Raw genomic sequence first — 27541 nt, forward strand, 5'->3', positions numbered from 1 at the left:
GGGTTTGAATGAGCCTCTGAGCCTTATTAAGCTGTGAAATCTAAAGCAAGACATTTCACTGATAATAGTTAAGCCTCATGAGCACTTACACCGTACACTTTACCTACATTGAATCATTCAGCCATCACCACAGACATATGGCATGATTGATTTACTGTCACCTTTCACTGGGCAGAAAGATGAATGTGCCCAAGCTTATGAGCCCCAAGATGGGAACCCAAGCATACGGCCCCAGTGCTAAGGCTCTGAACTACCGACCTGTCCTCAGCACTCAGCCATGGGATCATGAGTCACTGTACAAGGGAGTTCCCTCATCTGCATGTATGTGTGGAATGATCTGAGTCTGCAGAGTTCTACACACTAGTCACATTATAAGGTGGTGTCCGTGGTCACACAGCTCAGGGCAAGTATTAGTACATGAATAGCTTAGCTGTGTCATAGTCTTTATGTAAAAGGCACATAAAAGCCCAAATGCTTTTGAACTGGTTGCGGATTTTGAGTTGCAGGACAACACTTGGGACAACCGGTCACATTCTTTCAGTGCTTGGCCACACCTCAGCACATAAACCAAAGCCGATGATACATAATGGGAAGACCCTTTATTGATATTCGATGGCATTATGAACTTCAAATGACCTCTATAGAAATGTTAAAAAACTCTGTGAGCTACACAACCTGGGGACAAGACAAGTAACACAAAATACCAGTTAATCATTAGCCTCATGTATCACCCTGGTAGCAACTCCCTTGGCAGCTGGTTTGAAGAGCCTCAGTGCTCACCAGGGGCCATCTCCCCGCTATGCCCTCTTTCCCTGTGGGTCGCCTGGGCTGAACATAGGCAGCCCCTCACACGATGACTGTAAACACAAGGCAAAGGAAGGCTAAATGGAAAATGTATGATTATAGTGGTTATTTTAAAATATAAGTATTTCAGTATTTTCTAATCTTTAATAATTGATTATTTTTAGGTTAGGGTGGGCTTTTTTTCTTTTTTTCTTTTTTAACAAAGTCTTGCTCTGTCGCCCAGGCTGGAGTGCACTGGCATGATCTTGGCTCACCGCAACCGCTGCTTCCTGGGTTCAAGCAATTCTCCTGCCTCAGCCTCTGAAGCAGCTGGAACAACAGGCGCATGCCACCACGCCCGGCAAATTTTTTTTTGTTTTTAGTAGAGATGGGATTTCACTGTGTTAGCCAGGATGGTCTTGATCTTCTGACCTCATGATCTGCCTGCCTTGGCTTCCCAAAGTGCTGGGATTACAGGCATGAGCCACTGCACCTGGCCTTTTTTTTTTTTTCTTCCTGAGATGGAGTCTCACTCTGTTGCCCACGCTGGAGTGCAGTGGCACGATCTCAGGTCACTGCAACCTCCGCCTCCAGGTTTGATCCGCCTCCAGGTTTGAGGGATTCTCCTGCCTCAGCCTCCCGAGTAGCTGAGATGACAGGCACACATCAGCATGCCTATTTTTTTTTTTTTTTTTTTAATAGAGACGCAGTTTCATTATGTTGGTCAGGCTGGTCTTGAATGCTTGATCTCAAATGATCCACCTGCCTTGACCTCCCAAAGTACTGGGATTACAGGTGTGAGCCACCATACCTGGCCGATTATTTTTTTAACAAAGAAAATAAATATAATTAATGCTAGTGTATGGAATTAAATCTAGTTTTTAAAAAATTCACACATAAACAAGAGCAGAACCCTATACCCTCCATGATAAATGTGGTAGCAGTGTACTTGGGTCTATGGAGGTTGAAAGGGACTTGGTAGATGTCAAGAAGGTAGTGGCCATCCTGCTGGGTTTTTAAAGGGTCTGAAGAAGTGACAGGACGCTGTGGTTGAATCCTAGCATGTATTTTAGTATTTGTTTATTTGGAGTTTGATTATTTCACGTTGCTTTCATTTGCCATTACCTGGAAAGCCAAGGGCTCTACTCCCACTTCCTTCCTGCTCTTTTTTGTCTTCCTTGGTCCATGAAGAGGATGGTCCAGGAGAAGCTCAATCTGTGCTTGTTAACCAGGCACACCTCTAAGTTCTAGTCCCTTAGTCATTCATGAATAGCATCACCAATGAACTGACAGCCATGCTGTGTCCTTCCACATCCCCTAGGTGACTCGAAGAAGCCTTCCAAAAAGCATGTGAAAAGGGAGCCCTGCTCTACCACCACGGTAAAGTAGCCTGTCTTTGCCTAAGATGTAAATGTTGTTTTCTTGGTTCCTTTATATTTCAGTTGTTATCAGCTATGGGAAAATTAACCGGTACATTATAGATGTTAGATAATATATCCTTGGGAATGGAGGAGGTGTATCTTACCAACTGACGCCTGATTCCAGAGGACATACACAGTTGGCCATGTCAGATAGTACAGTGTGTGTTAAGGGATATTTTCTTCAGGAACAAGTTTTCCACTTTAGATAGGAATTCTGGAATTGCCACCCAAAAATTATCTAGACAGAAGCATTCTTCAGGAAAAGCCCCTGTGCTTTCTTAAGGGAACTCTACTCTAGAGTTGAGGCTTTTGACTTGAACATCCTTTCCCACCTTCGTTACTCAGTTTCCAAGTGAACAAAAGACCCGTGTGAACCATCCATAGCATGGCCTGATTCTCAGAGTGTTTCCTTCTCTAATTACAGGTGACTTCTTCGAGCACAATCAATGGTACGTATTCTGGAATCACTCACTGGCTGTTAGAGAAAGATTCTATAGGAAATGTGGAGCCTAACTGCTGGCTTTTGCCTGGAGAGTCTCCACAATCCAAGACCCGGGGAGAATGAGGATGTGGGGTGTAGTAAGAGAAACTGGTTTTGCAGGTGACAAACTCCTTTTATCTATGTATAATTCCTGGAAACGTGTTTGCATTAGGTTGTGTGGGAGTGTGTGTATTAGTGCGGGCTGGGGGTGGTCTATGTGCAAGTCTGCATGATTCGCTTGTGAATGTGTGTCTGTGTGTTTCCCCCAGGAAAAAAATGTGTTTGCCCAGCACAACTCTCAGTGCCATTTTTCTTAATTTAACAAATCAGACCACATACTTTACTTACATTAGTTCAAACCTCCTCATGGTCATATGTTGTGAGCTTGTTTATTGAACCCCCATGCCAGATGGAGAAACTAAGCCACAGAAATAAATGTGCCCCCGCTCACTTGCTACAAAGTGAGGAGCCAAGATGTTTACTCATATGGTCCCAGTGTTGAAGGCCTGAACTACAGCCTCTATTAATCATCCAGTGAAGGGATCACTATTCACCATGCAAGGGAGTTCCAGCACCCTCTATGCCTGGAATTATCCAAGCCTGCAGAGATTCCAAACACCATCCCTCACATAAGAGAGCCTCAGTGATCTCAGAATCCAGGTAGCTATGTAGGCATCACCCTGCAGGTTTAACATAGTCCTTAGTGTGAAAGCAACGTAGAAAGCCCATGTTTCTGATCAAATCACAGGTTCTGAAACACTAAGGGAGTCACTAAGTAGGACAGTATGGTTCCTGCATGTCATGGCTGGGTCTCCTCAAGACATGGCTCAAGTCCAATAAGAATTGGGGAGATGCTTTGGATGGAGTTATCACCACAAGCCCTCTGAGCTACACACTTTAGGGATCATGATCATTAAGTACTCAAATCACCACTTGGTGGTTATCCGGGTGTCCGTCGTCCTTATGGCAACTCTCTTGTAAAGCTGGTGGGAGAGCATCAGTGCTGGAGCTGTGCCTTCCTTCTGAATGGACCCTCCCCGTGTTAGCAGGTGGGTGCAGGCATGGGAGTCAGCACGCTCAGTGGATTTACACACATAGCATTGAGCAGTAAGGCTGGGCTTCATTATTTATACGTTTTCAATAACTGATGATCTTCATAATGTAAAATCAATGATTTACTACACTAGAATTGTATCCCAGTATTGAATCATATCTCTCAATAAAGGATTTGTAAAGTCACATGAGAGTTCCCATTCAACTGATGATACGAGCCGTAGCAGCAGTTAAAGCAGTCATTTGAAAAGGCTTTTACTGTAAACTTATGGGTGAGCCTGAAGTGGGGGATAGAAGAGATGATTAGCTCCCCTGTGCAATGTTTCTATTACATGAGTGGTGGAGGACAATTAGGAAGGTGATGGAGGGAACAGAGCAAAGGATTGGACAGGTCCATTAAACGCATAAGACTATGGTGAGGTTAGTGAATGAGACTGGTCATTTTAAGTCAAATTTTACCTCGTGTGTTCTTTCCACACTTTCTTCCAGTAGTTCCTTCTATTTCTTATTAACTAGAGTTGTGCTGGGTAAACACGTTTTTCCTAGGAGAAACACACATAAAAGAGGGCAAAGCTTTGTAATAACATAAAAGTTAGTACAGCTGTGATCGCTCAAATTTTACAAAATATTGGGGGCTTTTGCCTGAGACTTGGATGACAGTTGTGTAAGAATGGGGGGTTCCTCTGAAGACTATTGGGCTTCTGAGAAGAAAGATCTAAGTTGTCTCTGTATGATATGGAGTCAGTCTTCACGCCTATGGTCTGTCTGAGAGGGGTGTTGAGTGCTCAGTAAACTCTGTGATCTTCCTGAAACCCAACTTTGATTCAGCAGGTTCTGCTTGAAAGCCTTTAAAGACCAGGATCATAAAATTAAACTTAGAACAGATTATGACTATTTTCCCTCTGGCCTTCTGTCAGCAAGATGTCAACAGTCCTCTCTATTGTAAATGCATTAACCAGCATCTTCTCTCATAGAAATTTTGAGAAGATACAGCATATACACCACCCAACGTCAGAGGCATCATGGCTTCTGGGGAAAGAAGACGCTATACCCACAAGAAGGTACTGTGGAAGTCCATTCATTAAGTTGATTCAATAATCACCATTGTGGGGAGTATTCAGTGTCCCCTATGTAAGAGGAATCTATGAAGAGATTAACCCACATTATTTAATGTGTCAGAATTCTAATTTGCTTAGTAAGTATAGCTACGACCACAAAAGTAAATATACACTTAAAAGTCAATTTTGGTTCATATTTAATGATGGATAATGTTTCAAGCTAATGTCTAGAACTTACCCGGTTGTTAAACATTAGCATAGATCTCCCTGGAAGATAATAAATAAATTTTTATTATTTATAATAAAATAAAAATTTATTATTTTTAAATTAATATATTTCTTTAGAGAGTTTTAAATTGACATAAAAATTGAGCATATGGCTGGGCGTGGTGGTTCATGCTTATAATCCCAACACTTTAGGAGGCCAAGGCGGGCAGATCACCTGAGGTTGGGAGTTGGAGACCAGCCTGGTCAACATGGTGAAACCCCTTCTCTACTAAAAATACAAAAAATTAACCGGGTGTGGTGGCAGGCGCCTGTAATCCCAGCTACTCAGGAAGCTGAGGCAAGAGAACTGCTTGAACCTGGGAGGCAGAGGTTGCAGCAAGCCAAGATCACGCCATTGTACTCCACCCTGGACAGCAAGAGTGAAACTCCATCTCAAACAAACAAACAAAAATTGAGCATATAATACACAAAGTTCCCATATCCTTCTGTCCCCTCACCCTCACTTCCTAATTTCATCTATTATTAACATCTTACATTAATGTGGTACATTTGCGAAAAGTAATGAGAAAATATTGACATATCTGGAGTCTATCTTCTACATGACATTCATTCTTTGTTACACATTTAATATGACGTTTGAAATATTGATAACATTGTGTTCACCATTATGTTCTCATAAAGAATATGTTCACCTCCCTAAAAATCCCCTCTTCTCACTCATTAATCTCTGTCCTCTTTCTCCAGAAACCTTGACAACTATTAATATTTTCACTGTGGGCCGGGTGTGGTGGCTCAAGCCTGTAATTCCAGCACTTTCCGCCAAGGTGGGTGGATCACGAGGTCAGGAGATCGAGACCATTCTGGCTAACATGGTGAAGCCCCGTCTCTACTAAAAAAATACAAAAAACTAGCCGGGCAAGGTCAGGGGGCGCCTGTAGTCCCAGCTACTCCGGAGGCTGAGGCAGGAGACTGGCGTAAACCCGGGAGGCGGAGCTTGCAGTGAGTGGAGATTGCGTCACTGCACTCCAACCTGGGTGACACAGCGAGACTCCATCTCCAAAAAAAAATAATAATTTTCACTGTGGCTTCAGTTTTGCCTTTTCCAGAATGTCATATAGCTGGAATCATATGTAGGTTTTTCAGATAAATGTATTTCACTAAATTGATATATATTTAAGCTTCCTTCTTGTCTTTTTTATGCCTTAATGGCATAAAATGCACATTAAATCACCAAATAATATTGCATTAAATGGATTTCTGTCTTTATTTACCTCGAAGAATTTGGTAGATTTCATGAGAGAAACCATCCTCGTCTGGTGCTTTCCTTTTTGGAATGCTCTTAATGTGAATTCAACTTATTTAATAAATACGAGCTTATTCAAATTATCTAGGATTCTATTGTGACCTTGGGAAGAGTGTCTTTCAAGGACCTGACACATTTCACTGAGGTTATCGAACTGCGGTCATAGAATTGTACATAATATTCCTTGATTATCCTTTTAATGCTCAATGGTTCAGTCGAGATGGCTCCTCTTTTATTTCTGAAATTGGTCATTTTTGTTACCACCTTTTTCTTGGTTAGCTTGCATAGAAGTTCCTTCATTGTAATAAGCATGTCAAAGAACCAGCTTTTGGTTTTAATGATTTTCTGATTATTTCAGCGTTTTAATTTTATTGACTTCTGCAATGTTGTTTATTACGTGTTCTACTTGCTTTACATTGCATTCCTTTATTTTCTACAGTTTTCTACTTGAAACATAATATTACTGATTTTACATCTTGTGATTTTTAATACATTGCGTCCAATGCTACAAATTTCCCTTTACGGACTGCTTTTGTTACATCTAGAAATCTTGTCAAGTCATATTTTCATTTAAGGTAGTTAAAGGTATTTTTAACTTTCTACTGAGACGTCTTCTTTAACCCATGAGTTATTTAAAAGTGCAATGCTAATTTGCAAATATTTGGGGATTTTTCTGGCTTTTACAGTTGATTTTTTGTTGTCAGGTATGTGTTGCAAAAGCGGTGATCTCTCATCTTGCCACCACCCAAGATAGCCCAGGGTGTGGGTTCTCCTTGAATGAATCTTTGGCAATCTGCCATCTGGATGTGGTCGGCCGCCTCCTTTAGTCTGAGCTTGCCTTCTGCTTAGAAAGGGCCATTCTCAGTTCTAGCAGGGAGTTTTCCCAAAGTTGAGAAGGTGACATTCTTACTCCCCAGTGCATCCTGTACCTCTGACCCATGGTCGACAGGACAGACACGGGCAGGCTCTGTGTCCTAAAGCAGAAGGAACTGTGCGACCATCGTGATTGGAAATTTGTGAGGATCACCATGTTACTCAAGTAAGGTCTTTGGAAGTGTCGTATTACTACTGTTTGTTAACTGCTTGTTGGTGGTCTGGCTGAGCCACACCTTTATGAAAACCAGTACCCGTCAGCCAATGTGGGTGTCTGTGCAGCCTGAGACCCTCATGTGAACAGCCTCATGGCAGCTGTCTTTTCCCCTTGCCACCATCAGTGCTTCCATGTTCCTGGGCACTGCTTTCTCTGATGGGTGCTGGGTGCTACACTGTTTTCCTGCACCTCAGTGTCTATAGCTGGATGTCTCTTCTGGAATCTAGGTGAGGGGGCATCAATAGCAGTTCTGCTGTGGCACTGCCCTCCTCCTTAGCTTGTCTCGGCTCCCTCAAAGATGCCACCCTTCAGGATCTTCCACAAGTTTCCTATTGAAATTCGAGCAGAAAAATATGAGCAATATGACCAACCGTATACCCATTGAAGACATGAATGAAGAATTAAAACAATTCTCCATGGACTGTACCTCATATAAATCCCTAGAAGTAGTTTCTTTAAAAAAAAAAAAAAAAAAAAAAATCAAGGAAAATGTAATGCTTTTCCATGAATTAGAATACCCTACATGAACAATTAAATGAAATGGCTAGCATAGTCTTGAAACCAAAACCAGATAAGGTAAATTAAATCCTGTGATATTTTAAAATACTGTAAAGTCTGACTAATGCAGGTTAATCTCAAAATATGAAATGGTCGATTAACATTGAAAATGCAGTAAAGTAGCTACCTCAAGAGGTTAATGGAGAAACAATGTGATTATTACAATAGATTGAGGAAATTCATGGGTAACATTCACCATATATTTACAGGACAACTATCTTATAAACTTTAAGTGATCTATGACAACCATTTGAATTAATGCTGCTTTAGCAGCATATCTCTTGGCTTGTTAAAAACCGGACAAGAATTTTCATAACATTTAACACCTATATTGGGCGTGACCCCATCATAAAGTTTGCCCACTGAAAATGTATACAATTTGATGTTTTATTAAATTGATACTGTGTGCACCCATCACCATGATCTAATTTAAAAATGTCTCCCTCACCCAAGTTCTTGCCCACTGGCAGTTAATCCCCACTCCCATCTCCAGCCCTGAGCAGTGCTGCTATGATATTCCATCTCCATAAATTTCCCGCTTCCTTAATAGAAAAGGACATATATATATATATATACATATTTGGAATCTGCCTTCATTTGGCATACTATGTTTGAAGTTAGTTGACGCTTTAGCACGTGCTGGTCGTGTGTTTTCCTTCATAGTCTGCTGTGTTTATTCATACAGATAGTGTTTATTCATTTATCAGTTAATGGACGTTTAATTGGTTTTTTCTATGATGAGTAATGTAGCTTTGAGCATTCATATATAGTCACGTAATGCATAATGATATTTTGGTCAATATATACATTTTTTGAGACCCAGAGTAGAGTGCAGTGGCACAATCTTGGCTCACTGTAACCTCCACCTTCCGGGTTGAAGTAGTTCTCATGCCTCATCATTCTGAGTTGCTGGGGCAACAGGCACACACCACCATGCCAGGATAATTTTTGTATTTTCATTAGAGACAGGGTTTTACTGTGTTGGCCAAGCTAATGGTGGCTTCCTCCAGAAAGGGACATTTGGGGTGGATTCATTCCATCTGGACAACACAGCCTGATGTGGCATGGACATGAATGGAGGTGAAATGGACAGTAGATGAGAGGATCAGTAGATGAGAGGATCAGTCCTGACAAGGGCCAAGGTGAAAAACCTGGGAACCCCTTCAGGTGCAGAGTCTTCAGTTGAAAAAGGAGGTGGTCACAGGAAATACTGAGATGGATCAGCAGTGCACGGGAGAGAGAGTTGTTGATCCTGTGGAGTGAGTAGTGTGGATTCTCAAGTTTTCTCCTCTCTCCATTAATTTCTCTTCCAATGCAGACTATTTCGAGCACAAGATTCCAAAGTACTGTGAGCCCTGGCCCAGTCTTGAAGGTAAAGGCAGGCTGCTAGCAAGACTGGCATCTGGGCTTGGCTGTGTGTGTTTTCTGCTGTGGGAAAATATACGTAACACAATATTTATCATTTGAACCTTTTAACCAAAGTGTGCATGCAGTGGCATTAAAAATATTCACAGTGTTGCATAACCAACACCACTATCTACACCCATGATTTTGATGATTTCTTACAAAACCTTGTCCACAGTAAGCAATATAGCGCCTTCCCCCTATTTCCAGTTCATGGTAATTCCTATCCCACCTTCTCTTGTATGAATTTGATTATTCTAGGCACTTCATATAAGTACAATTAGACAATACTTTTAATGAAACACATCCACACACACTGTCGTGTTGTCCACATTAAGCAGAGCTCCCTGAATAACTCATGAACAAAAGCATCTGTGACTAACCATTGCTCTGTGTCCTTCCAGCCTCTGAGGAATCTCCAGCTCTCAAGGACAGAGGAGATGGAGAGGGGCCGTTCAATATGAGGGTAAGGTTGCTTTCCTTTCCCTGAAATAGAAATGTTCCTTTCTTGGCGTCTTTCTTGTTCAACTGAGTTTACATGTGAAAAAATGACAATGTCCATTACAGATGTTAAATGCAGTGTTCTGAGGGGACAGAAGAAGCGACTCTTAGCAACTGATATGTAATCCAAAATGGCATTTACCTATGATGGCTTCGGGTTGTAGACTGTATCCTTGGGGTCCTTGTCCTTGGAAGCAATGTCTTCTCCTTGGATTCAGTATTTTGCACTTGCCAACCTACGTGGACCTGAGGGATCCACCATCCAGAAGCTGATATCTTTTCTAGTGTGTATCCTACCCTTGTTTGGGGGGTCTTGAATTTGACCACACTTTCTGACCTTGTTTTCAGTATTCACTGAGAGAAACAGAGCCTTGTACAAACAATCCACAACACGACGTACCCCTCATGAAGTCTTGTTTCTGTATTGCAGGTGGTGCAGGTGGTCCCTCTGAGGTGTGACTCTAGTAAGTATTCTGGAATTACTTGCAAAGAAAGCAATCTGAATGCAAAGAAAGGTGTGGCATCCTTGCAGGTTTCAATGTGAAGAGCCACCCTGAGCCTGGGATTGTCATAGGAATAAGCAGAGTGGAAGTGTTTGTAAAAAACCCAAGTTCCCCAGGGAAAAAATTATGGCCAATTTTTGAGGAAGCAGCTGTGCTGCCTTTTGGGTGGTACCGAGTTGGGTGCTTGAGGATTGGTGGTGTCTTGTGTGAGGCTGCATCATGTGATGTGTTCGGGCGGGGTGTGTGTGTGTGTGTGTGTGTTTTTGTACAGGTGAGGCTGTGTGTTTTCTCAGGAGAGATTTCCCATTTATACAACTCAATCACCAGTGTCCACTTCCAACAATAAAATCCATCCCCTCTACTCTCTCTGTACCAGTGACTCCTCCACCCTCACCAGAACCATCCCTGGGTCTGGCTTCTTATCCCCACTGCTCAGGTGGAGAACCTGAAGGGCCAAGGGAGTGGCCCCAGCTCCTGAGTTCCTGAATGAAAAAGTGAAAACAGGAACCCAGGAGAGGGGGCCAGTGCTGACGCTGACATGCACTTAGTCATGGGTGTTCGCCACCACGCAGGGAGTCCAGCATTCATGTATAAGCCCTAAAGCACAGAGCCTAAGAGGTCCCAGACACTGCCCATTATCATAAAGTGGCCTCCGTGGTCAAACGACCCAGGGCAGTTCTAGGCGCATCTCCCCACGGACCGGCGTAGTTATCAGTGTGTCAAAAGCACAAAGATCCCCGGGGGTTTGGGTCAGCTCACAGATCCTTTCTTTTATTTTTAACTTTTATTTAAAGTTCAGGGGTACATGTGCAGGGAGTGCAGGTTTGCCACATACATAAACATGTGTTGAGAGTTTGTTGTACAGATTTCATCACCCATATGTTAAGCCTAATAGCTATTTGTCCTGATCCTCCCCCTCCTCCCACCTCCCACCCTCCAGTAAGCCCCACACTCACAGATTCTAAGAGGAGTGAGGGACCACGCAGGCCAGTGCAGCCCACTTCAGTTGTGAAGTTAATTTGCTCAGTAACTGGCCAAAGCCTATAAGGACGGGTGATGTATTTTAGTAGATTTAGTAATATTATCTTCCCAAGCCCTAAAATGCTCAAATCCTGCCAGCTGAAAATGGTGAGGAGGGACAGATGGGAACTCTGTGCAGCACTTGGTTATTAGCCTGGCTTCCGTCCCCTCATGGCAACTCTCTTGTGCATGTGGGTTAAAGACCCTCAGCCTCAAGCCAAGCCGCCTCCATGAGGAGCTATCTCACTATTGACTGGCTAGTGCAGTGTATGGCCACCAACCCAACTGAAACAAAACGTGGCTTTAAAACAAGTGTAAATCTCATGCAACAGGCAAATGCAGAAGCAGCATGTCTTGCAAGTTGTAAAGAAGACAGTCACAATGTCGCTGGACTTCAACGTGGGTAGACGACATGAGCGAACTCTGTCACTGAATCACAGCAGAGTTCAAGGCCACTTGTAGACTATTTTGTGTTACAGAAGGTGGCCTTTAGCTCCTAAGCAAAGACCTCTGTTTCTCATTTCTTTCCTGTTCATCTTATTGGTCATTCTCCTTCCGCAAGAGGAAAGAGCCCAAGCAAAAGGCAGTTTCAATATTAATCTGACCGAGGTTTTGTGCAGTTTATTATCATCCAGGTAATCAGGTGCAACCCGGTCTGCCTACCAGCCCCCCTGCCCCTGCTCTGTGTTTTCATTTAATAAACATTTTGGTCTACTTACTATGTGTTAGATTTTCTGGAGACCACAGAGTAAATGAGATAGCATCTTTATGTTGACAGCTAAGTTAGATTTAACATAACTGATAAAAATTAAGATTTCTGATTTCTTGTAAAAATAGTATGTGTGAATGTATGCTGAATGTAAAGTGGTTAACAAAAAAAATCACACTTGCACTTATGGAGGGCTTTTCAGGAATTTGTCAACTTGTATTTTTTTGTATTTCCCCACTTCACTGGATAAAGCATATCTGAACCTGGAAGCTGATTCCCACTGCAGAAAGCGTTCTGAGTCATGTCCCTTAGCTTCACTAGCACAGGTCCACCCGGGAGGATGGCCCAGCATCAGCTCGGCCCATGCTGTGATCAGCCACCTCCATGCACCACACCAAGCAAGCTCCCTGGGTGATTCACAGTCTCCACCACCAGGGCACTGACCTTTACTCTGTGTTCTCCTAGCTCCCTATGGGGACCCTGTACAGGACATCGCTAATGACACTGTACAAAACATCTGTAATGAGGACGCCCTATATGAGATCACTAATGAGGCCGCTGTACACGATACCAATCAGCATGCTGTACAAGACATCTGTAAAAAAGACGCTGCCAAGGTAAGACACTTTTTTCTTGAACAGAAATGATATTTTCCTAGTTCTTTCTAATCAGATGTAGACATGAACATCTGGCAGTGTGCATTATTTATGACATCTGCAATTCCCTTGGTGTGGTGCTATTGATTGGCAGCCTCTCACCAACCCATGCCGGGCACACAGGGGTGTGGTAGATGGCAGCATCCACGATCCACTGCAATGCAGAGGTGTTTCCCTCCACAGCAGGTTTCCCCTGTGGATTAAGAGTTGTGAAACTGCCAATCTAAATACACTTTAAAGATAAATTATGTGGGAAAAGGTCTTGTCTTTTCCACAGGTGTCCTCCGTGCTAGTTTGGGGGGAGTTCGACCTTTGACTCAATCACTATATCCCTTCTAATTTTCTCAAGTTGTTGAGAGAATATCAGATCTGTGTGACATGCATGGCATCATTTCACCCTCCTGTTTTCTATAATTGCAGGAGTCATTTATAGTGGAAAACGGTACGTACCCTCAAATAACTCACTTCCTGAGGGAAAAACGCTGTCTTTAGGGTATAGAAACCTGATTCTGGGCTCCTTTTGGGAAGAAGGATCTGGGGGTCTGGTGAGAGCAGATGATTTTGCAAGTATAAAACAATGTCCAGAGAGGCTGGAGGGATGTCTGTGAACCAGAGGAAACACCAGGGGATCCTGTGTGAAGCACCGGGGCTTCAACTGGGGTGGGAGGAGTGGGTGGGCCTCTCTCTAATGACTTATCCTGGTGTTTGTGTTTCTGAAGATTTGATTGTGGAGAGCATATCTGACGATGAGGATTTTGCAGGTAGGTAACTACTTTCCAGGTAAGATCCAATGGGAGAGAGTTCCCAGGGCCTTCAGGGTATCCGTGCTGCTTGGGAGGTTGAGGGGAGGGGACATGAAATCAAAAAGAGAAAGGAAATATGTGTCAAACTGGATTTGGTGTTTTCCAGGTTTCTTGCCATAATATAAAAACTGTCTCTGGGGGCTGGGAGGGTGCTGTGTGATTTAAAGGTGATCTTTCCCAGAACACCTGGCCTTTTCTCTTCTGCCTCTGCCAAACATCACAGCCTTTGGATTGGACTAGTCAACACTGCTTGGGATTGTGCAGAAGAGGTTTGGGGTTTCATCAGGAGGCACCTGTGGCGAACAGAATCTGAGGGACACAACTCCCTCACAAGCACTTACCTTGAACCTGGAGACAAAGTTCTCCTGGTGTGTGTGCCCAGGGGTGCAGGAAAAATTCATGGTCATCCTCTGAACTTTTAGAACTTTAAAAAGCACTCATGTTTCCATCCTTGCTATTGACTCCTAGCTTAAAGGGAGCTCCCGGGGTGAGTGACGGAAGCGGGATCGGACCCGATTTTTTGTATTTCTCCAGTTCACTGGATAAAGCATATCTGAACCTGGAAGCTGATTCCCACTGCAGAAAGCGTTCTGAGTCATGTCCCTTAGCTTCACTAGCACAGGTCCACCCGGGAGGATGGCCCAGCATCAGCTCGGCCCATGCTGTGATCAGCCACCTCCATGCACCACACCAAGCAAGCTCCCTGGGTGATTCACAGTCTCCACCACCAGGGCACTGACCTTTACTCTGTGTTCTAGCTCCCTATGGGGACCCTGTACAGGACATCGCTAATGACACTGTACAAAACATCTGTAATGAGGACGCCCTATATGAGATCACTAATGAGGCCGCTGTACACGATACCAATCAGCATGCTGTACAAGACATCTGTAAAAAAGACGCTGCCAAGGTAAGACACTTTTTTCTTGAACAGAAATGATATTTTCCTAGTTCTTTCCAATCAGATGTAGACATGAACATCTGGCAGTGTGCATTATTTATGACATCTGCAATTCCCTTGGTGTGGTGCTATTGATTGGCAGCCTCTCACCAACCCATGCCGGGCACACGGGGGTGTGGTAGATGGCAGCATCCACGATCCACTGCAATGCAGAGGTGCTTCCCTCCACAGCAGGTTTCCCCTGTGGATTAAGAGTTGTGAAACTGCCAATCTAAATACACTTTAAAGATAAATTATGTGGGAAAAGGCCTTGTCTTTTCCACAGGTGTCCTCCGTGCTAGTTTGGGGGGAGTTCGACCTTTGACTCAATCACTATATCCCTTCTAATTTTCTCAAGTTGTTGAGAGAATATCAGATCTGTGTGACATGCATGGCATCATTTCACCCTCCTGTTTTCTATAATTGCAGGAGTCATTTATAGTGGAAAACGGTACGTACCCTCAAATAACTCACTTCCTGAGGGAAAAACGCTGTCTTTAGGGTATAGAAACCTGATTCTGGGCTCCTTTTGGGAAGAAGGATCTGGGGGTCTGGTGAGAGCAGATGATTTTGCAAGTATAAAACAATGTCCAGAGAGGCTGGAGGGATGTCTGTGAACCAGAGGAAACACCAGGGGATCCTGTGTGAAGCACCGGGGCTTCAACTGGGGTGGGAGGAGTGGGTGGGCCTCTCTCTGATGACTTATCCTGGTGTTTGTGTTTCTGAAGATTTGATTGTGGAGAGCATATCTGACGATGAGGATTTTGCAGGTAGGTAACTACTTTCCAGGTAAGATCCAATGGGAGAGAGTTCCCAGGGCCTTCGGGGTATCCGTGCTGCTTGGGAGGTTGAGGGGAGGGGGCATGAAATCAAAAAGAGAAAGGAAATATGTGTCAAACTGGATTTGGTGTTTTCCAGGTTTCTTGCCATAATATAAGAACTGTCTCTGGGGGCTGGGAGGGTGCTGTGTGATTTAAAGGTGATCTTTCCCAGAACACCTGGCCTTTTCTCTTCTGCCTCTGCCAAACATCACAGCCTTTGGATTGGACTAGTCAACACTGCTTGGGATTGTGCAGAAGAGGTTTGGGGTTTCATCAGGAGGCACCTGTGGCGAACAGAATCTGAGGGACACAACTCCCTCACAAGCACTTACCTTGAACCTGGAGACAAAGTTCTTCTGGTGTGTGCCCAGGGGTGCAGGAAAAATTCATGGTCATCCTCTGAACTTTTAGAACTTTAAAAAGCACTCATGTTTCCATCCTTGCTATTGACTCCTAGCTTAAAGGGAGCTCCCGGGGTGAGTGACGGAAGCGGGATCGGACCCGATTTTTTGTATTTCTCCAGTTCACTGGATAAAGCATATCTGAACCTGGAAGCTGATTCCCACTGCAGAAAGCGTTCTGAGTCATGTCCCTTAGCTTCACTAGCACAGGTCCACCCGGGAGGATGGCCCAGCATCAGCTCGGCCCATGCTGTGATCAGCCACCTCCATGCACCACACCAAGCAAGCTCCCTGGGTGATTCACAGTCTCCACCACCAGGGCACTGACCTTTACTCTGTGTTCTCCTAGCTCCCTATGGGGACCCTGTACAGGACATCGCTAATGACACTGTACAAAACATCTGTAATGAGGACGCCCTATATGAGATCACTAATGAGGCCGCTGTACACGATACCAATCAGCATGCTGTACAAGACATCTGTAAAAAAGACGCTGCCAAGGTGAGACACTTTTTTCTTGAACAGAAATGATATTTTCCTAGTTCTTTCTAATCAGATGTAGACATGAACATCTGGCAGTGTGCATTATTTATGACATCTGCAATTCCCTTGGTGTGGTGCTATTGATTGGCAGCCTCTCACCAACCCATGCCGGGCACACGGGGGTGTGGTAGATGGCAGCATCCACGATCCACTGCAATGCAGAGGTGTTTCCCTCCACAGCAGGTTTCCCCTGTGGATTAAGAGTTGTGAAACTGCCAATCTAAATACACTTTAAAGATAAATTATGTGGGAAAAGGTCTTGTCTTTTCCACAGGTGTCCTCCGTGCTAGTTTGGGGGGAGTTCGACCTTTGACTCAATCACTATATCCCTTCTAATTTTCTCAAGTTGTTGAGAGAATATCAGATCTGTGTGACATGCATGGCATCATTTCACCCTCCTGTTTTCTATAATTGCAGGAGTCATTTATAGTGGAAAACGGTACGTACCCTCAAATAACTCACTTCCTGAGGGAAAAACGCTGTCTTTAGGGTATAGAAACCTGATTCTGGGCTCCTTTTGGGAAGAAGGATCTGGGGGTCTGGTGAGAGCAGATGATTTTGCAAGTATAAAACAATGTCCAGAGAGGCTGGAGGGATGTCTGTGAACCAGAGGAAACACCAGGGGATCCTGTGTGAAGCACCGGGGCTTCAACTGGGGTGGGAGGAGTGGGTGGGCCTCTCTCTGATGACTTATCCTGGTGTTTGTGTTTCTGAAGATTTGATTGTGGAGAGCATATCTGATGATGAGGATTTGTAGGTAGGTAACTACTTTCCAGGTAAGATCCAATGGGAGAGAGTTCCCAGGGCCTTCGGGGTATCCGTGCTGCTTGGGAGGTTGAGGGGAGGGGGCATGAAATCAAAAAGAGAAAGGAAATATGTGTCAAACTGGATTTGGTGTTTTCCAGGTTTCTTGCCATAATATAAGAACTGTCTCTGGGGGCTGGGAGGGTGCTGTGTGATTTAAAGGTGATCTTTCCCAGAACACCTGGCCTTTTCTCTTCTGCCTCTGCCAAACATCACAGCCTTTGGATTGGACTAGTCAACACTGCTTGGGATTGTGCAGAAGAGGTTTGGGGTTTCATCAGGAGGCACCTGTGGCGAACAGAATCTGAGGGACACAACTCCCTCACAAGCACTTACCTTGAACCTGGAGACAAAGTTCTTCTGGTGTGTGCCCAGGGGTGCAGGAAAAATTCATGGTCATCCTCTGAACTTTTAGAACTTTAAAAAGCACTCATGTTTCCATCCTTGCTATTGACTCCTAGCTTAAAGGGAGCTCCCGGGGTGAGTGACGGAAGCGGGATCGGACCCTGGCAGTCTGACGGCAACACCTGTGTTCCTCTGCACTGGGCCTTGGAGGACATTACACACCTTGGTGAGCATCAGGAATTCAGGCTAACCACATCTGAAATTGAGATGGGCCTAGAGTCATAAAATGCTATTTTATTACCTGTTGAAAGAAACCATTTATTTCTCACTCCGGCAGGATAAATGGTTTTCAGTATCTACTTAACTGCTCATTGACTCTTACTGTAGATGAGGAGGTGGCAAGCAGCCCCTGCCCTCCCCGCATTGTAGGCCCAAGGTAACCAGCAATTGGCTGGATATAATGGAAGAGGGGTGCATTCGGAGGTATCTGTATTAATGGGACCCGCATGATATGGGTGACAGTTATTAGGGTGAGAAAAAAACCTGGGAGCACAATGAAATATGTAAATATTCAAACATTGTTGAAATCTCCACAGTACTTTAATAGTTGAAGTCATTCTTGTGGTCATCACTGCCTTTCCCAAACATAACAAGCTACTTAATGTCACATGGACCCATGCCATGAGGAATGACGATCAGTTTGTAAAATGCCAGTAAAACCATTGCCTGTATCAGCCACAATATTTCATCCATACATTTCAATGTCTATGTGTAAGTATAGTTCAAATGTCAGAAATTTTTTATTATCTAAATAGAATATGCATGGTGTATCAATGAGCAAGAATTATACTATTTCTATTAACAATTATTTGATGAAAAACGCAGACTCCCATTCTTGGAGTTTTCTGAGTTTGCACACATTAGCATGACAGCCCCATGTTCACCTGACGTGTGCCAGCAGGAGGCCAGGAACAGAGGCTTTTCCTATTAGCTAAGATTTCTAAATGTATTACGTATTCATGGTTAGAAATTACTCTAAATATCATAAAAGGTTAGCAAGGAAGTTTCCCTTCCACTCTGAACTTCCAAACACCAAGTCAACATTTTTGTTCACATATCATCCCTATAATCTATGTGCAAATAGAAACGTGTGCCTGGAATGCATGCTGATGCGGGATCGTGTTTATACAAAGTCTCTGCACCTCTGCATATACCACTGGGCAATGCACCTTAGTTATCATTCCACATTTCAACTGTGAATCCATTGTATTGTTTCAGGTCTATGAAATACTGCATCCTATGACTCTTCCCAAAATTACTTAAGCACCGCCCTCTGGGTATCCATTTGTTCTGTTTCCAGTCTTGCCCTTATGACCAATGCTGTAGTGAACAGCACTGTGTTGAGTGAAGTGGTGAATGTGGTATCTTTGTCTTGTTCCAGTCCTCAGGGGGGACGCTTTCAACTTGCCCCATTCAGGATGATGTTGGCTGTGGGTTTGTCACAGATGCCTTTTATTACCTTAAGGTATGTCCCTTCTATGCTGATTTTGCTGAAGAGTTTTAATCATGAAGAAATGCTGGATTTTGTCAAATACTTTTTCTGCATCTATTCAGATTATCATATGATTTTTGTTTTTAATTTTATTTATGTGATGTATCACATTGATTGACTTGCATATGTTAAACCATCCCTGCATCCCTGGTATGAAACCCACTTGATCATGGTGGATTATCTTTTTGATATGCTGTTGGATTCAGTTAGCTTGGATGTAGCATTTCTTACTATTCCAATCTGTGGAATGTATTGGTTTGAATAATGAAAACATGTTCTACCTTCACTGCTTAGCACTTCATTTCTTTAACAGCCTTCCCAACAGGGCAGCATAAAAGCAGGAGCCCTGCTAGTCTCCCCTTAACCTGGAATCCCCCCTTCTCCACAGCTCGCTCATTGGACAGGATAGACTGGGCACACAGGCCTCAGGGTAAGGACATGCTCCGTCACCTAGAGGTGCAGTGCCTGGGAAGGCCAACCGTGGAGGGGCGCTGCCAGCTTTACAGTGATAGAGGTGTTCAGAGGGACTGACCACCTATTCATAAGGCTGTGCTTTGTTGGTGACGTCAAGGATTGTTTTGCAGATTGTTGAGGGGGGACAATCCCAAGACCTCACCTGGTCCTGGTCCTGGCTTTGCACAAAGGCAGTAAGAGAGGAATGCTGGTCAGGGCTGACCTGTTGCTGTGCTGGGGAGGAAGGTGCTGGGCTGAAATTCAGGAGGCTGAGGATGCAGCAGTCCCATAGGAGGTGCATGACCTTCAGCATACGGTTTCTTAATTGATGATAAATGGAAATGATAAATCATTGACTATTTTTTCCGTCATTGGACATCTACTCTCTACTGCTCGTGCTGTTCCTATCTTTATGGGGAAGATGGAGGATCAATGAGTGTGTGCTGCACTGAGTGGAAGGAAGGAGACCTGTGACAAAAATTAAAGGAGGATGAGGGATGGGAGGGCCCTTCATCCAGGTGCTCGCAGAGTCCTCCTGAGGAGGAAAGCCCCGTGGCTCCCTGGGGAAGGAGCCATGAGGGCTGCGTGACTCCCACAGTGAAGTGTGTGGTATGTCTGAGGACACCCAGGCTGGTCTGTGAGGAGCCAGTGGAGAGTGAGAAGCAGCAAGGCCAGGAGGGTGGCTGGAGGCCAGGCTCTGGGTCATTCTCCGTGTGATGGAAACAGCCAGAGCCCAGTGGGCTGGGAGGTGCAGGACGTGGTGGCTGATAACAGAACAATGCAGACAGAAGTGCCAGGTGTCAAATCCTTACTTTGTTCTGGGCATTGTGCTAAAACTTCCCGTGGCTCATCCCATTTAGGGACTGAAAGTTGCAGAGGTTTAGGAAACTCACCCAGAATACTGGAGCCCCCATCTCCTGCCCCAGTGCTGTCCCCCTTCTCTCCCAGCCACCACCTGTTTCAGGGGAACACACAGAAGTGGTAACCTTTTATGGATAGGGAAGTAAATTTTGCTGTTTTTGTTATTCACAGAAAAAAACCACTGGCTCCTGTGGGTTGGGAAGGTGAAATACCAGAAATATTTCATGTGGTTATTTCTACCAATGTGAATCCTATAGTATTGAAATGCACAGGTTAGGATTTTTGGCCAATTTACTCAGCATTCCGGGGTAGGGATGAAGGCTTTTATTTAGTAATTTTTTTTGAGACAGTTTCACTCTTGTTGCCCAGGCTGAAGTGCAACAGTACTCTCTCAACTCACTGAAACCTCAGCCTCCCAGGTTCAAGCGATTCCCCTGCCTCAGCCTCCCAAGTAGGTGTGATTATAGGGCTCATGCCAACATGCCCGGATGATTTTTTGTATTTTTAGTAGAAATGAAGTTTCACCATGTTGGTCAGGCTGGTCTCGAACTCCTGACCTCAGGTGATCTGCCCACCTTGGCCTACCAAAGTGCTGAGATTATGGGCGTGGGGCCACCACGCCCAGCCTAAAGGCTTTTAAAATTCACTCGTATAAGTTGACTTAGTTTTCTTTAACCTTGTAGAAAAATATAAAAATGGCCATCTATCACACAAATAACTTTTTAATAGTGAGTTTTTCTAATTGATGAATTATGTACTTTTCATTTACTAATTATTAATTGCTTACATTTGAAGTGTCTTATGAATATTTAATTGCATAGATGAAGATTACTAGTCATAGGCATTTCACTAAGCAATACTCATTAAGCACAGCATGGATTCATGTGATGTCAAGGGGCTATTTTATTTGGTGAAAGGAAAAAGAACAAGAACGAATGCAAGAGCTGGACCAATGGAGACACTGACAGTGATCTGTCTAAGATCTAAATCACTCTGTTGTCTTCCCGGCCTCCTTATCATCCTCATCACTGTCGTCAGCATTGTTGGGTCCTTTTAGCACAGATTTCTCAAAATGGGCAACTCCGTAACATTTGGAAACTTAGGAGATCGTGTAATTTGTAAGAGGGCGACTTGGGATTACCTATCGATTTTAAAATTCTAATAACCTGGTAAATTTCATCCCATGTGTAGAGTCTTTTATGTAAAATATTTCCACTACTAAGATAAATATGTGCATGGGGATTTTCTATGTTGCAGTGTTTTTACGGAATAGAAAATTGGGAAAAACCAAATTTCCATCACAAAGAAAATAGTAATACACTGAATAATAATACAGCGCGAATATTATGCTGACTTTAAACATCAAAAAAGAGCTCAACTTCTGACTTCCGATGATGGTGTTGAAGTAGGTCACAGCTGGTTGACATTTGATTATCGTGTGGGAACCCTGGAAGTCTGCCTTAGTGATTTTACATGTGGCTAAATTTAGCTAATGAAAAGCTATTCGAAGTATGGGAAAATGGAACTTTAAAACACCTGTTTCACGTAGAGCCCACGCATTCATCTGCCTGCCCATCACTCTGTCTGTCCACATGGGCATCATTTGTTAGTGGAACTGAGTGCCCACTGTCGAGCTGACAAGCCCATACCTCCCTGTTCCTAGTCACACATTAATTCTTCAACAAAGCCCTTTTGATAGATTGTGATTAAGCTTAGCCGCTATTTCCAATTGCTTCCCCAAACATACTTCTCACTGTTCTCCCATCATACCCTTCAACCCATCCATGCAGGTTTCCTTTGCTTTTCCCACCTTACACCAAACTCCCTATTTTTACTCCCACTTTTACCTCCTCTCCAAGACAAAACAAACAAAACTAGCATTTTAAAACTTAGTTGTAATATTTCTTCCTTCATGAAAATTTCTCCAACAGCCACTCCCATGGCCCTGTGTGTTCTCCATATTTTTAAATATTGGGTATAAGGTTGAGCACGTCAGGATATGCTGTTTCGGGCTGCACACTGTTTTGTTTGTATTGATTCTTCCTATTGGAGGCGGAGTGGTCATTGCCTTCTCCTCCTCTGGGGAGTTTATGCCAGTGCTCTTGAGTAAGATTGACAGACAGTTTTTCTTTTTATACTTAATTTTTTTGTATGGTATTGAGATAACAATATTCTAATCAAATTAAATTGAAAGCAGCCCCCTTCATTAATTTTATGGAAATCTTGCAATCAGATTAGAATGACAACTCCATTGTAATTTTGGATTTAGTCACTACTACTACTAGGGCTGTGTTTGTGACAGAGAGAAAGAGAGAAAGGGAGAGAAAGAGACAAAGACCGGTACTTCTTAACTACTGATTAAATTTACATAGTGGCTACTGAACTATTTAGAATTTTTATTTCTTCATGAGTTCATTTTAGAAAATTGTACTTTCTAGGATCCTATTTTATACACATTTTAAAATATATTGGCATAATATCCATATTCATATATATTTGTATACATAACACGAATACATATGTAGATTTGAATACATATATACCTATTCATAATATCCACTGATTGTTTTGTAATCTCTGCTACTTCTGTGGTTATGTCTTCCTATGAATTTCTGATGAATTTTGATGATTTCCCTTTTTTCTTGATAAATCTCACTAATGACTTTTGTATTAGACTTTTCTCCAAAACAACTGTTAGCTTCCTTACTTCTCCCTGATATTGTCCTTATTTTCTATTTCATCAATTTCTCTTCTCATCTGTTGTCCTTCCATTACATTATCTGCGTTTATTCTGATGTTACTTTTTTCTAACTTGAGTTGTATGCTTAATTAACTTTCGGCCTTTCTGACTTTCCAATGTAAATAACTAAGCTTATAGATTGCTCTCACATAACGCTCTTTGCTGCATCTCACAATTTTCAGTTTGCACACATTTTGTTATTTATTCATAAGTATTATCTAATTGCATTATGATTTTTATTGACATTCAAGTTTAGAAGTATGCTCTGCATTTTCTAGTGTTGCAACCAATCAATGGTCTTGTGCGCTAGTCTTTTCAGTTTTTGCCAGTCTCCTTTAGGAGAGATTTTGAGGTGTTGGATTGAAGTGTTACTGCTTTGCAACTTTGCTAAATGTTGCCAGATTTCCCTCCACAGGTGCCTAATGGGGCTTTCTTAGCAAGAATGTGTGCACAGCCACGCTGACAGAGTTACATGTGAAACTTCTAAAATTTTGTCTCTAAAGTGGTTAAGGTGATTTTTAAAATTTTTTCAATGAGATTAAAAGCCATTTGTTTTATTTATATTGTTTGTTCATGTCTCCAACATGCTTACATGTGATTGCTGCCAGTCTTCTTCCCTACATTTAGAGACTTGTTACATTTTAAGTATATTAAAACTTTTGTGATATGCCTGGTCATATTTTTTTTTCCTGTTACCATGTATCTTTTGTACTTTTTAAATTGAACTTCACGTCACACTGAGGTTTTCTAGTTTTATATAATAAAACATTGTAATTTCATTGTGTTCTCAGGGGCTACCACTTTCAAGGCTGCTGTTGACTTTCTACAGTAACATGTGCTGCATTGATGAGGAGCAGCCAGTGTCTCCCATGTTTTGTAATAATTGTTCTTTGTTTGTTTCAGATAACCCTGAGAAATATATTGGCTGTCTCCACAGGCTTATGATTTCTTCTCAGGTTTGAAAAATGCACCCAGCTGAGCAACACAGGACTGACACATTGAGGGAGCAGCTGCAGGACACATCCAAGCAGCCTCTTACGGCTGGAGGCTTCATCTATGGCTGGCGTTTTCATCTATGGCTGCGGGCTTTATCCATGGGCTGGAGACTCTATCCACTACTGGGGGCTTCATCTATGTCTGGGGGCTTCATCTATGGCTGGAGGCTTCACCTATGGCTGCGGGCTTTATCCATGGGCTGGAGACTTTATCCACTACTGGGGGCTTCATCTATGTCTGGGGGCTTCATCTATGGCTGGAGGCTTCACCTATGGCTGGGGGTTCATCTATAGCTGGAGGCTTCATCTATGGCTAGCGGCTTCATCTATGGCTGGCAGCTTCATTTATGGCTGCGGGCTTTATCCATGGACTGTGGGCTTCATTCATGGCTGGGGGCTTTATCTATGGGCTGGAGACTTTATCCACGACTGGGGGCGTCATCTATGGCTGGGGCTTCCTCCACAGGTTGGGGGCCTCATCCATGGCTGGTTTGCCCGCCGATCTCTTTCTGAGCCACTGAAACAGATTATTAAACAGGTAATTTTATTGAGTTCCACTTTTATAGTTTTTTTAATACTTTTTGTTTCAAAAGTTGTTTGTTGATAATTGTATGAAATAACTAAACCAGAATTATCCCTTTTAATTATTTCCTTGTGTCAATATAGAAAGAGTGGATTTAAGGAAACACTGAGATGCCCCTGTCTGTTTGTGAACAGGCGTGTTGGGTCTAAAGCCTTTCTCTGGTAGCTTTCCAGAAGATCGCCCCGCCTTACACTTGCTTTCTGCGGGTTCCAGAGGCTTCCATGTGAAAGGAGCCTCTCTCCCTACTCTGCCTCACCCTACACCAGCTCTCCTGTAACCCACCGACTTTGTAAACGCTTTCTTCCACCTTCACCTCATTGAATTCAGAACTTTGGAAAATAAAAATTCTAAAAACGTGGGAGTGGGTATGATCTGGAAATCCCTGCTGTAATATTTTTAACGGAATCTACTGGAAACTATTAGTTTATGTTTTAAATAAAACCATCCCTTAGCATTTAGAATATCAAGCCATTCATTTTCTAGCAGAACTTTTAGATATAATTCAAATACCATAAATTTATACAGTGTACAACTCAATGGTTTCTAATATATTCAGAGGTCTGCAAAAATTACCACAATTGAATTTTAGATATTATCGTTTGTTGACATCCTTACATGCATACAGATGTAGATATATGTAATTCTAATATCTTGAATATTATATTTAACATTGTACTATATCATCATCTGTGTCTTTATATTGCTATTTTATTTTGTTATTCTGAATGACGATGATCTCCAGGTACCTTTATACAGGTTTAAAATACACCTTTTTACAACTCAAGAAATTAAATTGTTTCTAGTAAATCACATAAGAAACACATATGCTATTGTTATAAAAATGCAAATATTGCTTAGGTCTGTATAATGAAATGTATCACCGCCAGCGCCCAGCCCACTCAGTCATCCACATCCACTTACACACAGATAGACATGCCCATGTTTTTACATAACATGATGCTGCTCTATGTGTTGTTCCCTGACTGGCTTTTCCACATAAAATAGAATTTGGTGAAAATTCTATCTGTACATATAGGTCTCCCTCATTCTTATTTATAGTTGCATCATTATTCAACAGGGTATTTTACCATAATTTGGTCACTTTTCACTGTGGAATTTTTATGTTGGATTCAGTTATCTGTTACCATTACCTACACTATCCTGGGCATACCTGTATATTCATCTTCTTGGTACCTTAGTTAAGTGGGATTTTTCTTTTATGATTGATTTCTAAAAAAATACTGAGGCAAAGTAAGAATATTGAATATTTTGATAAAAATCTGTGTTTCAAAAAAATGTAATGATCATATACTCCCATCATCAGTATATGAGAGTTCCTATTTCCACACACCCTTAATTAATTACAAAGGAAATGACCAATGCTAATCTTGGCCAATTTTGTAAGAAATATTTCCACTTTTAATTTGGATCTCTCCACTTACGGGAGAGATTGTGCATTTTTGTATATGTTTATTGGCCATTTGTATTTCTGAGAATTTCATAATGATATGTTTTACTAGTTTTGTAATTCATGTAATGATATTTTTCATATATTCTGTAAATTTATTTCATATAATTAGCAAGTTTCTTAAGGTCTGTATCATAACTTTTGTATTTGTCTTGAAGAAACTTTCATTTTTGCATAGTCAAATTGTTCAATATTTTCCCTATCATGTCTGGATTTTGTGACTTGTTTTCAACAATATGTCCTTTTAGGGCTTTATTGATTTGTTTAAAGAACGTACTCAACTCCTACATTCTTTAATAATTTACTTTCTCCCATTACAGTACATGGACATCACTAATTCCAACTAATGTAGATCAAAATGTATCATTTGAATTTCTGTGTAGTAATACTCATTATAGGTATGTTCTGATTTCTTTAACTCTTCCCTATTAGATGGATATTAAGGTTGTTTTTAAAAATTCCTACCACTAATGACTTTTCAATAATCATCAATATACATGGATCCCACTGATGTTTTTGTTTATATTTCTTCTTTTCTGTAGTATAGGATTCTCAAAGTGGGATAACTGACCTATTAATACATTTTAATTATAATTTTAATTATACTGGCAGATTACTTTCCAAAAAATTGATCAATTAACATTCTTATCAACTACATAAGTAAGTCTCTTTCTATGTAGGCTAAACAACACTATAATTTTTTTTAAATAAAAATCCTAATTTGGTGAAAAATCCCACAGGTGCTTTAATCAATTTTTTTCTATTTCAATGAGTTGCCTATTTTTTTCTATTTCAATGAGTTGCCTGTGTGTGTGTGTGTGTGTGTGTGTGTGTGTGTGTGTGTGTGTGTGTGTGTTTCTATTTGGCAGTTTATGGTTGGAAATACTCTTAAAAAAGGAAATCTAAAAAACACACAAAATAAAAAAATATATTTGATTAGTAAGAAATTTCTGCATATCCAAAAATTGCTAAAAATATTAAAATTAGAGTCAAAATAGCAGGTCATGAAGCAAAGCAAACAAAAATACTAAACAAAAGAAACAGGCCAGGTGCAGTGGTTCATGCCTGTAATCCCAGCATTTTGGGAGGCTAAGGCAGGCGTATATCACCTGAGGTAAGGAGTTCAAGACCAGCCTGGCCAACATGGTGAAATCCCATCTCTACTAAAAATACACAAAAATTAGCTGGGCACGGTGGCAGGTATCTGTAATCTCAGCTACTCAGGAGGCTCAGGCAGGAGAATCGCTTGAACTCAGGAGGCAGAAGTTGCAGTGAGCTGAGATCACACCAGTGCACACCAGCCTGGGAGACAGAGGCAGACTGTCTCAGAAAGAAAAGAATAACAAAAAAACTCCCACAGGATTTCCAAGGAGTAAATACAAAAAAAAGACAACTTTGATTTTCGAATTTCATGTGGATGGAGAAGACTTCATAAGAAATAAAAATAGCAAGTTGGAAAGAACA

General features: G+C 42.2%; 1 protein-coding gene across 14 annotated transcripts in view; it reads left to right on the top strand.

Moving 5' to 3' along the window:
- LOC103247530 (uncharacterized) overlaps nucleotides 1–26812 on the top strand; it is a 57170-nt gene extending 30358 nt beyond the window's left edge. For 10 of the 14 annotated variants that reach the window (XM_073006885.1, XM_073006882.1, XM_073006881.1 and 7 more), the window contains 14 exons: nucleotides 2105–2163; nucleotides 2629–2653; nucleotides 4713–4799; nucleotides 9294–9347; nucleotides 9784–9845; nucleotides 10311–10344; nucleotides 12578–12729; nucleotides 13189–13210; nucleotides 13488–13529; nucleotides 14330–14481; nucleotides 14941–14962; nucleotides 15240–15281; nucleotides 16083–16234; nucleotides 16694–16982. In XM_073006885.1, the coding sequence (XP_072862986.1) occupies nucleotides 2105–2163; nucleotides 2629–2653; nucleotides 4713–4799; nucleotides 9294–9347; nucleotides 9784–9845; nucleotides 10311–10344; nucleotides 12578–12729; nucleotides 13189–13210; nucleotides 13488–13529; nucleotides 14330–14481; nucleotides 14941–14962; nucleotides 15240–15281; nucleotides 16083–16234; nucleotides 16694–16765 (977 nt within the window). In that variant the 3' untranslated portion in view covers nucleotides 16766–16982. The other 4 variants (XM_073006892.1, XM_073006891.1, XM_073006893.1 and 1 more) reach the window with 4 other exon arrangements.
- The last annotated feature ends 729 nt before the right edge of the window (nucleotides 26813–27541 follow it).

Source organism: Chlorocebus sabaeus, chromosome 19 (assembly GCF_047675955.1).
Source record: "Chlorocebus sabaeus isolate Y175 chromosome 19, mChlSab1.0.hap1, whole genome shotgun sequence".
In the NCBI taxonomy this organism is placed as follows: Eukaryota; Metazoa; Chordata; class Mammalia; order Primates; family Cercopithecidae; genus Chlorocebus; species Chlorocebus sabaeus.